This window comes from Otolemur garnettii, unplaced genomic scaffold (assembly GCF_000181295.1).
Source record: "Otolemur garnettii isolate 467f Iridium unplaced genomic scaffold, OtoGar3 scaffold00057, whole genome shotgun sequence".
In the NCBI taxonomy this organism is placed as follows: domain Eukaryota; kingdom Metazoa; phylum Chordata; class Mammalia; order Primates; family Galagidae; genus Otolemur; species Otolemur garnettii.
In genome coordinates, this window is record NW_003852452.1 from 9,659,388 (window position 1) to 9,674,062 (window position 14,675).

Genomic DNA, 14,675 nt, shown 5'->3' on the forward strand with positions numbered 1-14,675 from the left:
CCCGCCACCTTAGGTGTACGTGGCTGGCGCCTTAGCCGGTTGAGCTATAGGCGCCGAGCCTTGTCCATTTATTTTTAAGAACAATTCCTAGTTCATTATCTTTATATTTAGCAAAATAGCTTTTCACTTTAAACATTTTCCTAAAATATGACTATTACACAGATTGTGAGGGGATACCCAAGTTAACAAAAGTCTTGTTGGACACGTGCCTAAAAATTTGAGTTACGTACAATATTTTAAACATTGTGTGTGAGAAAGACTAAGCTGAAAGCATTAATAACTTAGGAAACATAATGGCTAAAAAGAAGGCCTTGTTGAACTGGACACCGTTCATAAACATCAAATTTTGCCCCCACTGAATCATATCACTACCTTTTTGTTTATATTTTTAGTTTGCATTATGGACACAATAAAATGGATTTATTTACCTGGAAGACTAATGACCCTTAAAAAAAGTACCTACCATGAGCTGAAAGAGTTCTGTTAACCTGTGGATGACGTCACATCCTCTACCTTGGGAACACTACGCTGGCATTTGACACATAGAGTTAAACATGGCTGAGTTTAACTGCTGACCCCACACCCAGCTCAAAAATATTAACTATCATAAATGTAATGCTTTAGGCCATCTTCCTAGCCTCAAAAGGAGAGGAGGATCAAAGCAACGTTCTGACTCAGCAGGTGATGGGTAAGAATGCCTTTCTCCAATGTTTAATTTAGTTCTGAATATTCCAACCCAAATGCTCACCTTTTAAAATCATTCTTTAAAGTAACTGAGAAATAAAATCTTTATTAAGTTATTAATGAGGAAGATACACATGCTTAAACTAAGTGTGAGAAAATGTTAATGTCTAGAATGAACACTAAACTCACAGCACCTGCTATACTGTGCACGGCAGTAGATACACACACAGAGAACCCTAAAGTTTTCAGAATGTTGCTGCAGCTAACATTTATTAAATGCTTATGTGCCAGACTCTCTGTGAAGTCTTTTAGATGTATTGTTAGTTGAACTTCACAATTGCCCGGAGGTTGATTGATCATTATCTCCATTTTACATGTGGGGAAATAGTCTTCTAAAAGGGAGAGATCTTGACAAGGCAAGGGGTCTCACACCTATAATCCTAGCACTCTGGGAGGCCAAGGCAGATGGATTGCCTGAGCTCAGAAGTTCGAGACCAGCCTGGTCACAATAGCAAGAGCAAGACCCGGTGTATCTAAAAATAGCCGGGTATCTGTAGTCCCAGCTACTCAGGAGGCTGAGACAAGAGAATCTCTTGAGCCTAAGAGTTTCAGGTTGCTGTGAGCTATGACACCACAGCATTCTACTAAGGGTGACAAAGTGAGACTCTGCCTCAAAAAAAAAAAAAAAAAAAGAGAGAAATCTTAAAGGTAACATCATTTGCCCAAGATGGACTAATGGGTTGAATCAGGACTCTAAAACACAGTACTGAGGGGCCGCAGAACCTATGCTTTTTAATGATCTAACATTCTGCCTATTCAAATTGAGAATCCACTAGAAAACACAGGTCATGCTGATGGTGGACGGGCAGCATTACCTCCCACGGTACATGTACCATGCATATAGACAGCTCAGTAAAAGCAGGTACATGGCCTACCATATAAAACAGCCACAGAGAATGTGTGGTTTGGCCCATGGAAATACACCAAATCCTTTAATGAATAACATGTATAACGTCAGACAAAAGTAACCCTAGAAGGAACTGTTACATACAGAGTTGTTCTCATTTTAAAATAATAGCATGAACTCATGAAAAAACAACCAATTAAGAGTTATTAGGGATGAACGCTAAAAGTTAGGTATTTTAACCTGTCAACTAAATGTTTAATCAAATAGGAACACTCAAGGTGCATGTAACTTTTTTATTGAGGCACAACAAGGCATTGTAACTTGCCTGAACTTGAGGCAGTCAGTTTAGTAAGCTGAACGTTAATACAGTTAAGGATTAAGTGCAAACAATATACATTCACAGCTTGACTAGCAAGGCTACATCACAATTTATAAAGTGCCAGATTAGTGCTAATTGTCATTCAGCTTGAAATTTTTCACCTTGGGGAGGAAAACAAAAAAGTAAGGACCTCCTCTTTCCTCTAGGAATGAAAATACTTTCCTAAACCAATCAGTCACCAGGGCAAGGACTACTTTTCCTTTAATCCCACTAATGAGAACATCATCCTTCGAGTGTCAATTCTGTACTGACTTTCAATCTTGATAAAGAAGATAGCCTGAAAATGTAGAATACTTCCAACTACTTCCATAAATTGCTCCTCTGTGCAAACGTAACCATATCTGGTCTCCCTGGAAGAGCTGAAGAATTGCGTGATTGCTAGCGGTCTCGTGGTCTGGAGCACCGTCATTGGCGTAGGCTGACACCAAGACTTCTTCATTCTTCATGAGGTTGACATACAGTGGCACATTCACAGCCAGCTTTAGCATGTGAAAAATGAAAACGTAAGTGCCGTTCACTGGGCAATTGAATCTACCAAGCTGAAGATCAAAAGTTTCTCCTAAGTTGTTCAGAAGAAGATCAAACACGATAGGTTGGTCTAAAGTTCCAGGGGCCAGATTGGAGGTTCTGGCTGCTGAGAAGGCAACTCGCATCTGCTGAGGCAGGGGGTAGACGTGGACTGGCAGGACGGTGGCTGCTGGATTGGTCACTGGCACATCCACAGGGGTCATGCTACGGGAGTCTCCTTGTCCAGAGTCACCACTGTTAAAGGTTTCGTTGTCTCTTTCTGGGCTGCTCACCTGAGAAGAATCACTCCACCCTGCTGTTTTATTAGCAACAGTGAGTTTCTCATAATGAAGTAGTTAGCTTTGAACACAATATTTAACATTAGTCGGCTACTGAAACACAGATAAAGACACATTTTATAGTAAATTCCAAAACAAAAGCAATACCGTAAAGCTGGATTATACTTTTCTAGATTTTTCTGGCCATCGGCTTTTATAATACTATTTGAAAGCCAGAAGGGTCCAAGAGAATCTTATCTAGTTGCCTGTTTTTTAAGATTAAGAAAATATGCCCCCGCCCAAAAAAAAGGCTGGAAACTTAACTAAAACTAGTGAAAGTTAGCAAAGTCCAAAACTCACATCTGAACACTTTCAAATTCTTTATCTTTTCCCCATAATTCTCAGTTAATTTCTCAGCGATCAATCTTCTACAAAGTAGCTAATGTAGAAGGACTCAAGAAAACTGAGATTACATAAAAGAATCAACTCGTAGAAGTACTAGCCACTAGCCATTCAGAGATATACTGATAGGGCACTAAGTTCCATGATGAATGCTTGTTTATCTCCAGGCTAATGTAACATCATAAAATGTTACTGTTTTAAGTGCTGTATAAAAATACAGCTCAGCTATAAGGGAAAGGCAAATGTGAACACTGGCTACTTTCTCAAAAGGAATAAGTTCATCTTCTGTAATTTTTTATTTTCTCAGTAACAACCTACCTTTCAATAGGCCCACCACATTTTAAAAAGTGTCATAAGTATCTTGTTTTTGTTTCAAGTCATAATGACCTAACTGTTGCTTACTTGACTCTATCAATGTAGGGACACTGGAGTCGTCTGAAGTACCCGTTATTATAAAAACCATCATCCTGAAACATCGCACGAACTATCTGAAGTCAGCACAGTGAATGTGTAAGGCTAAATTATGCTCTAAGGTCAGGCAGATTTGTTTTTAAACATACACTTTTAATCAAAGTGACAACTCGTTTCCGTGGCCTAATTTCTCCCTCAGTACTTGAGGATGACAGTCGAGCAAACTGAAAACCTCAGTAAAATAAATGCTGAAAGCAACGTGCCCTGGGGAGATCTTAACAGAGGATGCAGAAAGCATTCAGTATGTTCTGGGTAAATGAACTACTCAGCTAATTACCCTTACCTCTTGAGTTTGCTCGTGGACCACCAGATGTCCCTCCTCGCTTATAACACGGCTGGAAATTGTCCTAAAATAAACACATAATATTTACCTTGGCACCAAAAAGACAGTACTATAATTAGTTATTATACAGGATTACTGGCTGAGGAAGGCGTAAGATTAAAGTCTTTTTAGTTCTTTATCTGGCCTTCCCCAGCAACCAGAGGCTCAGATGGTTCCAAACACCAAGAAAAACAAAGTAAGGGCAACAGTGGCAAAAGCTGCTTCAGCTGTTAATTAATCTCATCAATTAGATATGTTAATACATACAAAAACAAAAAAGCATTTAGAGAACTGCCAGGTACAATGCTGGGTAATAAGGGAAACTTTTTTTTTTTTTTTGAGACATAGTCTCACTACACAGTGCCGTGGCGTCATAGCTCACAGCAACCTCAAGCCCTTGGGCTCAAGCCATCCTCTTGTCAGGCGCCTACCACACCACTGGCTAGTTTTCCTATTTTAGTAGAGACTAAAATACACCCTAAAATTTTAGGGTCTCGCTCTTGCTCAGGTTAGTCTTGAACTCCTATGTTCAGGAAATCCACCCGCCTTAGCTTCCCACAGTGCTGGGATTACAGGAGTAAGCCATCACATCCAGCGAGGGAAATTTTAAAAGGTGGCATGGTCTTCTGTCCCTCCTCTCAATATAAAGGACATAGTAAAGAACACAATTTTTTTTTTTTGAGACAGAGCCTCAAGCTGTCACCCTGGGTAGAGCGCCCTGGCATCACAGCTACCTCCAACTCCTGGGCTTAAACAATTCTCTTGCCTCAGCCTCCCAAGTAGTTGGGACTACTACAGGCGCCCACCACAACGCCCCTGACCATTTTTTGGTTATAGTTGTCATTGTTGTTTGGCAGGCCCGGGCTGGATTTGAACCTGCCAGCTCTGGTGTATGTGGCTGGCGCCTTAGCTGCTTGAGCTACAGGCGCTGAACCAGAACACAAATTTTTTTTAATCTTGCTCTATTTATAAAGCAAACTGGGAAGCCTAATCCAAACACCGCTGGGTTTTGTTTTTTTTTAAAGACAGGAGAATTGATGACCTTGATACCATATACATGTATTTACTGCCTAGAAATGGGGTCCAACATATTATGAAAAATGTTCAAGCGGCAGCTCCTCGAAGTCACTCCGGCATATGAAGGGTGTTGGCCTCCATACAACCCAATAGTCAGTGGTATGATTAAATTACCGTATGAAATAAAAACAAACAGGAAAAGGTGTGCAATAAAAAAATAACTAATTCTCCTACTCTAGACTCCTGGTCCCCTTTGGACTATCATCAATTCCTTGTTTCCTTAGTAAGAAATTCAAAGCAGCACACGAAAATACTGGAATATCCGAATTCAAAACACATCATTCTCTCCCTTATGTCTAATTAATCCACATCCTTCTCTCACACACACTCCCTGAGGATCACGGCCCATATGTGCCTGGCTGACACACCTGTCCCAGTATTGCTATGCTGAGCACTTAGTTCATTCAGTCCCTGGATTATCTCATGAAGAAATCCTCACTATCCCTCCGAGTTGGAATAATAACTAATAGAGGATGACCTAGAGCTTGGGAAGTTTAAGTAACATACCCAAGGTCATACAGCAAGAGTGTGATAAAATCAAGGTCAGAACCAACGTATTTAGATTCTACGGTGTCTTTTTCACCCTTTTTCAATACTGCCTCTGTGAAGACATCTATCCTACCTCACATAACTATAAAGTCTTCAAGTATAGTTAGTATATGTTCCAGGAGAACTCACTACGGTACCATATACATATGTAAAGGCCTATAGAACTTCAAGGTTAAAAATACTGATGGAGTACAAATTCTTATCTGTATATGACCAATGACAGGACATCATTCCAAGGTTTGTTAAAGCTGAATGTCTAGCACCTTATCAGCTCTTTTACGCAGGAATACAGGTGAGGTTCATAAAAGATGGTGGAAAGGCAATGAGGTAATCAGCCTTTTATAATAGGTAGTAAAGAAAATCTGTTGAGCTATTCAAATCATAATAAACAAAAAGTAAATTTACAAGACAGGGCTTTGCTATACTTGATATTCAAGCGACCTAAATTGAAGGCAACAAGGTAAAGTTAAAATCAGGGCTCTGAAGTTAAGAAAGTGACATTCTATGTGAACATTTTAAAACAATAACTGAGAAAATGACATGAAGGCTGTGTTGACCAGTTTTTGATGGAAGTATTTCAGAGTGCATGTGAAAACCCCACACTGTACCCCAGAAGTACATTAATGTACATAGTTACCATTCAATTAAAGAAAAAATAAAATAAATTAAAAAAAAATAAAGTGACATTCTAATCCCAGCTCTCATATTTACCTGCTGAGTGACCTTACACAGGTTATTTAATCTCTTATAAGGTGGAAGAACAAATGAGTTAATGTAAACAACATGTTTAGTAACGTTCTTAACACCTTCTAACTTTCCCGTAACTGGGAGTTGTCATTCATCCTCCTTGGGTAAATGGAAAACCTTCCAACTCAACTCTGCATAGGAGTTACCAGTAGTTCTAAAGCTAAGCGTGCACATCTGCAAAACAAATTATGACTCTGCTATAGTTAAACACTAGCTTATTAACAACTCTACCACTATTCCACTAGGACAGTAAGTATTCCCTACTTACCCTTTGGGAATAAGGCGCTCCAGGATACTCTCTAGCTTGGAACTGCAGCTGGCTATAATTTCCACTGGAAATTGAAGGAAGTCCTCTATAAGTATCAAAACCTAATAAACAAACAACTTACATAAAATTATGGGCAAAAAAATCATACTACACTTCTAAATGGTCTAATTCTATACCACATTATAGTCAAATTGACTCAATAATGCCATCATTAGATTTATACCTTCTTTAAGCAAATTCTAAGATTGCTTCCACAGTAAAACATACATTTATGAAATATTACTGACTTTGAATAAGCCTGGTTAAGAAATTTACTACTGCTAGAATACAGGTGAGGTGGATAAAGGGTGGGGGTAGGGCAATGAGGTAATTAAGGGCTCAGTCTACAGCAGGGGTGTCCAACCCATAGCCTCCCGGCCGCCTGTGAATTATGTGAGGACGTTTTTGCTTATCTGTGGTGCCACATATCATGAAAATTATACACAAACTTTTTTTTACTCATCAGCTTTCATTAGTATTTGTGTATTTAACGTGTGGCCCAAGACAATGCTTTTTCTTCCAATGTGGTGCAGAAAAGCCCAAAGGTTGAACAGCTATGGCATGCTACAGTATTTTTGCTGATACCAAGCAGCACTAGAATACTTGCAACCATAACTAAAACTTAAGAGAATATCATCACTATGATAGCCTCCAAATCTGTGTTCTTCTCTGTGGTACACAGTCTGATAGACAACTACAAGATGGGCTCTGTCTAATTATGACATACTTTTAGCAGAGTTAAGTCAATTAACAAAAGACAGACATTATTCAAATACAGTAACCAAAATTCATCTTTTGAAAAACAAGATGGTCAAACCTTTCTACTTAGTAAGTCACCAGAACACTCTGCTTTTCATTTAGAAAGTTAATTCCTCTGTTATAGAGAATAGGTATCTTAAATATATTATCCACAAATAGGAAATTCTCAACTACGTTATAAATGGCAATGACAAAAGGAAAACAAGGTAATGTAAAAATGGCTTGAGTCAAATAAGTATACAGACAAAAATAATTCAGTACAATTAAGTTTTATTCAAAGCGTACCTTTATAACCACCAGGGGACCGATAGGAATTGGTCAGTAATCTCCCACCACGAGTACATCCTCTAACAGATCCCCGACTATTGACAAATGGCTGTGTAGGTCTGGGAAATACATTCGTCTGTGCTGGGTAAAAGGCAAGGCTACCATTGCTTACTTGAATAGTTCCATCAGGATGAAAATTGGCTGTGTAAGGAAATAGTTTTAGAATCCAAGAGTTAAATGGTAATAAAGGTTTAGTATTCCTTATACTTAGAAGTCAATATATTAAACAAAAAAATCTTTTTAAAATAATCATGATATATACTTCCATATATATTTCATGTATATACTAATATAACTCTTATATATATAATTCATATCTATGTGTGTATGCATATATATATATGTAAATAGAATAGTATTCAGCCTGAAAAAGGAAATTTTGACAGATGCCACAACATGGATTAACCTGGAAGACATTATGCCAAGTAAAATAAGCCAGTAACAAAGGGACTTTGTATGATACCACTTATATTAGGGACCCAGAGTAGTTAAATTCACAGTCAGAAAGTAGAATGATGGCTGCCAGAGGCTGGAGGGAAAAAAGGGGAAATTTGTGTTAAATGATTATGGAGTTTCACTGGGGGAGATAAAAAAGTTCTGGAGGTGGATGGTGGTGGTAACACAATCTACAGGCACAATAATCTGGATGTTACTTGACCCAACAATCCCACATGTATCACTGGTCAAGAGACTTAAACAGAACCTTCTCTAAAGAAGACAGACAAACAGCCAACAAGCATGAAAAAAAAAGCTCATCATCCCTAATCATCAGAGAAATGCAAATCAAACCTACCTGATATACCACCTAACCCCAGTGAGAATGGCCCACATCACAAAGTCTCAAAGATGCAGATGCTGACGTGTATGTAGGGAGAAGGGAACACTTTACACTGCTGATGGGAAGTATGGAAAATCCTCAAAGAACTCAAATTAGACCTCCCATTTGATCCTGCAATCCCACTACTAGGTATCTACCCAAAAGAAAAAAAATCATTTTATCATAAGGACATTTACACTAGACTGTTTATCGCAGCTCAATCTACAATCACCAAAATGTGGAAACAACCTAAATGCTCACCAACCCAGGAATGGATTAACAATCTGTAGTATATGTACACCATGGAATACTATTCAGCCATTAAAAGAGATGGAGACTTTACATCTTTTGTATTAAACTGGATTGAGGTGGAAACATTCTTCTTAGTAAAGCATCACAAGAATGGAGAAGCAAGAATCCAATGTACTCAATTCTAATATGAAGGCAGTAGGTGTTCTAATACAGCAGTTCTCAACCTGTGGGTCGTGACCCACAGGAACTGTATTAAAGGTCCATGGCATTAGGAAGGTTGAGAACCACTGTTCTAATACAAAGTGGGGGGTAGGGGAATGAGGGAGAGGGAAAGGGGGGTGGGGTGGGGAGTCACGGTACATGGCACATCTCTTAGGGGCAGGACACAATTTTAAGAGGGACTTTAACAAATGCAATTAGTGTAACCTAATTCTTTGTGCCCCCAATGAATCCCAAACAAAAAAAAGAGAGAGAGAGGAAAAAAAAAATCTGGATGAGACAGTGCCTGTGACTCAAAGGCAGTAGGGCACCGGCCCCATATGCCAGAGATGCCGGGTTCAAACCCAGCCCTAGCCAAAAACTGCAAAAACTGCAAAAAAAAAAAAAAAAAAAAAAAATACTGGATGTTACTTAATGCCATAAAACTATACACTTAAAATAGTTAAAAGGTAATTTTCATACTATGTATAGTTTACCACGATTTTTAAGAATAGGCTCAATATTCCAGATAAGGGAGTAAAATAAAATGAATTCACCATAATTGAAAAGGCATATGATGAAAGTATCCTTTATGGCAATTATCTGCCTGATCTTTCAACAGTATAGGTGACAACACAATCAGGTCATCTGTGACTAGGTCCAGAGATTTATAGTTACCTTTTCATCATTTGATTAACCAAATACCCAGAATCATCAATTCATTTGCTCAGGCTTAAGTTTTAGAAAACTCAAAAGGGGATGTGAAATACTGACACTAGAAATACACATACGAGTGCTTCTTTGATGCCCCAGGTAGAGTGCTATGGCATCACAGCACACAGTAACCTCAAATTCTCAGGCTTGAGCAATTCTCTTGCCTTAGCCTCCCAAGTAGCTGGGACTACAGGCACCAACCACAGGGCCCAGCTAGTTTTTCTATTTTAGTAGAGAAAGGGTCTTGCTCTTGCTCAGGCTGGTTTTGAACTGCTGAGATCACAATCCACCTGCCTCGGCCTCCCAGAGTACTAGGATTACAAGCATGAGCCACCACTCCCGGCTGCATACAAGTGCTTCTTAAATGAAGGATAACAAAGGTGCCTATTCATTCATGACTTAGAACACCATGTAAGATCAAAACAGCCTCCCATCTCTAAGCGAACAGTACAATAAGCATACTAAGTTATATCTTCACATTAATCAACATTTTATTACAAGAGGGAAGGGAAAAGGATGGGTAACTATTTGTGCTAAAAGGATTAACAAAATGCTTCACAGAAGCAGCAAGATAGCGCCTATATTCCTCAATTACTGCCCATGGAAATCAAAGCCATTAGATTTAAAAATACAAGCGTACTTCAAGGTTAAATCAGCCATCTAAGTTCCACCTTCATAAAAATTAAAATTAAAAAGTAAACAGCTGAAGAGAGGAAAAAGTATTAGTGTTTCTCAACACTTGAGGACTGTGTTGGAGAAATGATGCTTCTTAATCAGGAAAGAACTTCTGAAATGTCACCACAGACCTACTTTCCACTAAGTTAGCTGTCATCTAAGTCTTCAAAATATCGTATGCAAAGATCTTACCCGTCTCTTGGGAAAGGACAGTTTGTTCTACATGAATAGCTGGCAGTTGGCACTGGGGTGGTGTTTGTGTACTTGCTGTAGTAAAACTTTGATTGTAGCCAGGTGAATATGGGGATTCTTTTATTTCTTGTTCTTTCCGTGGAGGCAGAGGTGCGTTAACATTAAATACCTTAAAAGACAGGGTACACTAAGTAATTTGTGAAGTTTCACAGGCAATGCTTAAGGGTGGGACCCAGGAAAACTAAACGACATTCAAGACCTTTTATTTGGTGGGCAAAGGACCTGAATAGACATTTCTCCAAAAAAAGATAAATGGCCAGGGAGCACATAAAAACATGCTTAAGAACATTAGTCACAAGGGAACTGTAAATCAAAACCACAGTGAGATACCGTTTCATACCATTAGGACGGCTATTATCAAAAGCACAGAAAATAGGGCGGCGCCTGTGGCTCAAAGGAGTAGGGCACCAGGTTCATATACCAGAGGTGGCAGGTTCAAACCCAGCCCCAGGCAAAAACTACAAAAGAAAAAAAAGCACAACAAAATAAGTGGTGGCAAGGATGTGGAGAAATTGGAACCCTCTGCGTTGCTGGTGGGAATGTAAAATGGTGCGGCCAAGGTAGAAAACGTGGTGGTTCCTCAAAAAGTTACAGCATTACCATATAATCCACCACTTCCACTTCTGGGTGTGTACTCAAAGGAACTGAAAGCAAGGACTCAAGCAGACATTTGTATACCCATGTTTATAGCAGCATTATCCACGATAGACAGAAGGTGGAAATTACCCAAGTAAGCCCTCAACAGAGAAATGGATAAATGAGGTACATGTGTAAAGTGGAGTTATTATTCAGCCATTAAAAAATCAAATTCCGATACATGCTATAACATGAGTGAACCCTGAAAACATTATGCAAAGCACAATAAGCCAGATACAAAAGAACAAATACGGCATGACTCTGCTTATATGAGGTTCCTAGAACAGGGAAATTCATAAAGACATAAAGCAGACCAGAGGTTACCCGGGGCTGGGGGGTGGCAGGGGAGAAACAGGCAATTACTCTTTAATGGGTAAAGAATTTCTGCTTGGGATAATGAAAAGGTTCTAGAAATAGTGGTGATGGTTGCACATCACGAAAATACTTAATGCCACTGAATTATATACCTAAACCATGGCTAAAATGGCAAATTTTGTGTTATGTATATTTTACTACAATTAAAAAAAAAACAACACTTGTATTTGATCCCTGATAGAATGTACAAAAGTTAGTCTTCCTGGTATTCTGCTATCATCATATTGAGAATAAAAGCTGTATAAAGGAAGAGGGTCCTTTTTCAAAAACTAAAGATGAATAAAATAATGTACCACTTACTGAATTTTCACCATGTGGCAGACAATGAATGATCTGCCCTGACCCCGGCCACAGTTTATAAAAGAGCACCAGCTCCCTCATCCTGCTGTTTTCCTCCCAACACTTGGCACTGATAGATGCACAGGTGTCTCTCCAGCCCTCCCACTTCGATAATAAAATGGAAGTTTCTTAAGTATACTTTTTACTCCCATGGCTACAACTCCACTGATTGGCTTCATAAGCACCTCTTTAATAAATGAAGGAATGAGAACCAATCTGAACTGGACAAGATTCAAACACAGAGAGAGAGAAGGCAGACTGGTGTGAGCAAAAAGGTACTGGGACGAGAATGTACACAGGCAAGCTTGGGGGACCAGTCTGGCAGGTTATACCAGACTTCGAAAGGCACTGAGTGCCAAGCAAAAGACTCAATTTCATTCTGCAACAGATCATCGTTTGCTCTGAATGAGGCAAAGAAAAAGTAAAACTGTCGTGGCAACATTGTGCAGAATGGACTGATAGGAAAGAGTGAAAGCATGGAAACTGAGATAGACTGTCTAGGACTGAGATATTCTACGAGATAGGTTAGTGAATTCAGGTATCTGAATTCAGCGGCCTGTGTGCACTGATGGGCCTGCTGTCTGCACCACTGCACCAGCCCCACCACGGTCACTCTAAAGTACCTGGAGTGGGGCATTAAGCACCATCAGGAAAGGTATTTGTTGGCTCACTAAGGTATTTCTACTCCTAAACAACTATTTTATACTAGTCTGTGTTTAGAAAATAAAACATACAAACCTAGCTATAGTATTTTTTAAAAACTTTAGACTACAATGTGTAGGAAAATACGTAATTCAAAACAACACACAATGGCCACGCGTGGTGGCTCACGCCAGAATCCCTACACTTTGGGAGGCCAAGTTGGGAGGACTCTTGAAGATAGGAGTTTTGAAATCAGCCTGGGTAACACAGTCAGCTCCCACTTTACAAATTTAAAAAAAAAAAAAAAAAGTGAAAGAAAAGAAATTAGCCAGCTGTGGTATGTGCCTGTGGTCCTAGTTACTTGGGAGGCTGAGGCAGGATCACATGAGCCCAGGAGTTTGAGGTTACAGCAGGCTATGATCGGGCCACTGCATTCTAGCTCAGGAATAGAGCAAGATCCTGCCTCAAAAAAACGAACAAACAAAACACTACACAAATCAAAAAACAACATGAGACCAGGATGAAACCAAATGTAAATTTCAACAATGACAGAACACCCAACTGTGTATCTTCTATTTCAGGATACTGATGTTACAGAACATCACTAGTATTGATATTAGTAGCGGTTAGTATTAAGCCATTGCTAAAAAATTATGTTTCAGTATATATTTCACTTGTTTAACAGGGGGCCTCAGCTTTACCTCCTGCTAATTTTCAAAGAAGGAATAATGCTCTGATAAAATACCTATTTCAAAATCTTGGAGGTTGTAAATTTAATACTCTTCTGCCACAAACGATCTTTTCATTGACCAAATATAAATTCTACCAGCCCAAATAAAAGTCTTTACAAAACACAAACTTTGTGCAGAGTACCCAATATTGTGTGTAAGAGAAGCAATGGCTTTTAACAGGAATAATGAACTACAATCACCATTCATGTTTCATACTCACTGTCTGCATGGCTTGAAAGGGCGCTGTGTTAATGGTTACTGAGCTACTACTTCCTGGAGGTGACTGGAAGCCCTGGTCAGAGCCCTTTGACATGGGAGGATTTGGAGAAGCTAGTGAAGACGGCTGCTTGCTTGGGGGAATTGCTGCCTGGGGAGGAGAAACGCAGCATCAGCCAACCGGCTGCCATGTAACAAGCAGTTAACTTACACTAAACCCCAAACTGGTGTAAGTCAGCAAGTTCTTTAGGATGACATTTGGACACAGGAATGCAAAAGAATAGCTTTTGCTTACAATTTCAAATCTCAGTTGCTGAGGATGCACACTAGTATTTGCTTTGCACAGCTTGCTGACTAAGTGAACGAGTCTTACCGATAACCAGTCTAACAGATGAGGGGCCGAACTTTTTTTGAGCACTTAGTCTCAAAAACCCTGAAATGGTATTGTCTAATTAAGAACCTAGTATTATTCCAAATTTATACAATAGAATTGGGCATAAGAAAACCCTTAGGTTAGTTGCTTAGTAAGTGTTAATTTTTCTTTATTTTAAAGACTTTTTGGTGGATTTCTGGCTGGGCACAGTGGCTCACACCTGGAATACTAGCACTCTGAGAGGCCCGGGCAGGAGGACTGCTTGAGCTCAGCAGTTCAAGGCTGGCCTGAGCAAGAACAAAATCACATCTCTACTTTAAAAAACAAAAAAGAAAGAAAGAAAAATTAGCCAGGCGTTGTGGTGGGCGGCTGTATTCCCAGCTACTCAGGAGGCTGAGGCAGGAGGATCACTTGAATCCACACATTTGAAGTTTCTGTGAGCGAGCACCACGGCACTCTAGGCTGGGGCAACAGAGTGAGACTATGTCTCAAAAATAAATAAATACTTATTAGTGGATTTCTAAGTCAGTTGCCTAAAAAAGGAAAACAACCCTGATATAATTTAAGTCATCCTTATCTAAAGGAGCAAGAAATTTCTAGATATAAGAGATTGTGGCTCGGCACCTGTGACTCAAGCGGCTAAGGCGCCAGCCACGTACACCCAAGGTGGCGGGTTCGAATCCCCAGCCCGGCCCGCCAAACAACAATGATGGCTGCAACCAAAAAATGGCCAGGTGTT

General features: G+C 39.5%; 1 protein-coding gene across 1 annotated transcript in view; it reads right to left on the reverse strand.

The window, feature by feature from the left end:
- Window positions 1–1,869: 1,869 nt before the first annotated feature.
- The window catches only part of CAPRIN2 (caprin family member 2), a 28,926-nt gene continuing 16,120 nt past the window's right edge, over window positions 1,870–14,675 (reverse strand). Inside the window, exons 9-14 of the mRNA XM_023514725.1 lie at window positions 13,568–13,714; window positions 10,565–10,733; window positions 7,675–7,857; window positions 6,592–6,692; window positions 3,912–3,975; window positions 1,870–2,793 (exon numbers count right to left, since the gene is read on the reverse strand). Coding sequence (XP_023370493.1) covers window positions 2,225–2,793; window positions 3,912–3,975; window positions 6,592–6,692; window positions 7,675–7,857; window positions 10,565–10,733; window positions 13,568–13,714 — 1,233 coding nt within the window. The 3' untranslated portion in view covers window positions 1,870–2,224. The remainder of the gene's footprint in view (window positions 2,794–3,911; window positions 3,976–6,591; window positions 6,693–7,674; window positions 7,858–10,564; window positions 10,734–13,567; window positions 13,715–14,675) is intronic.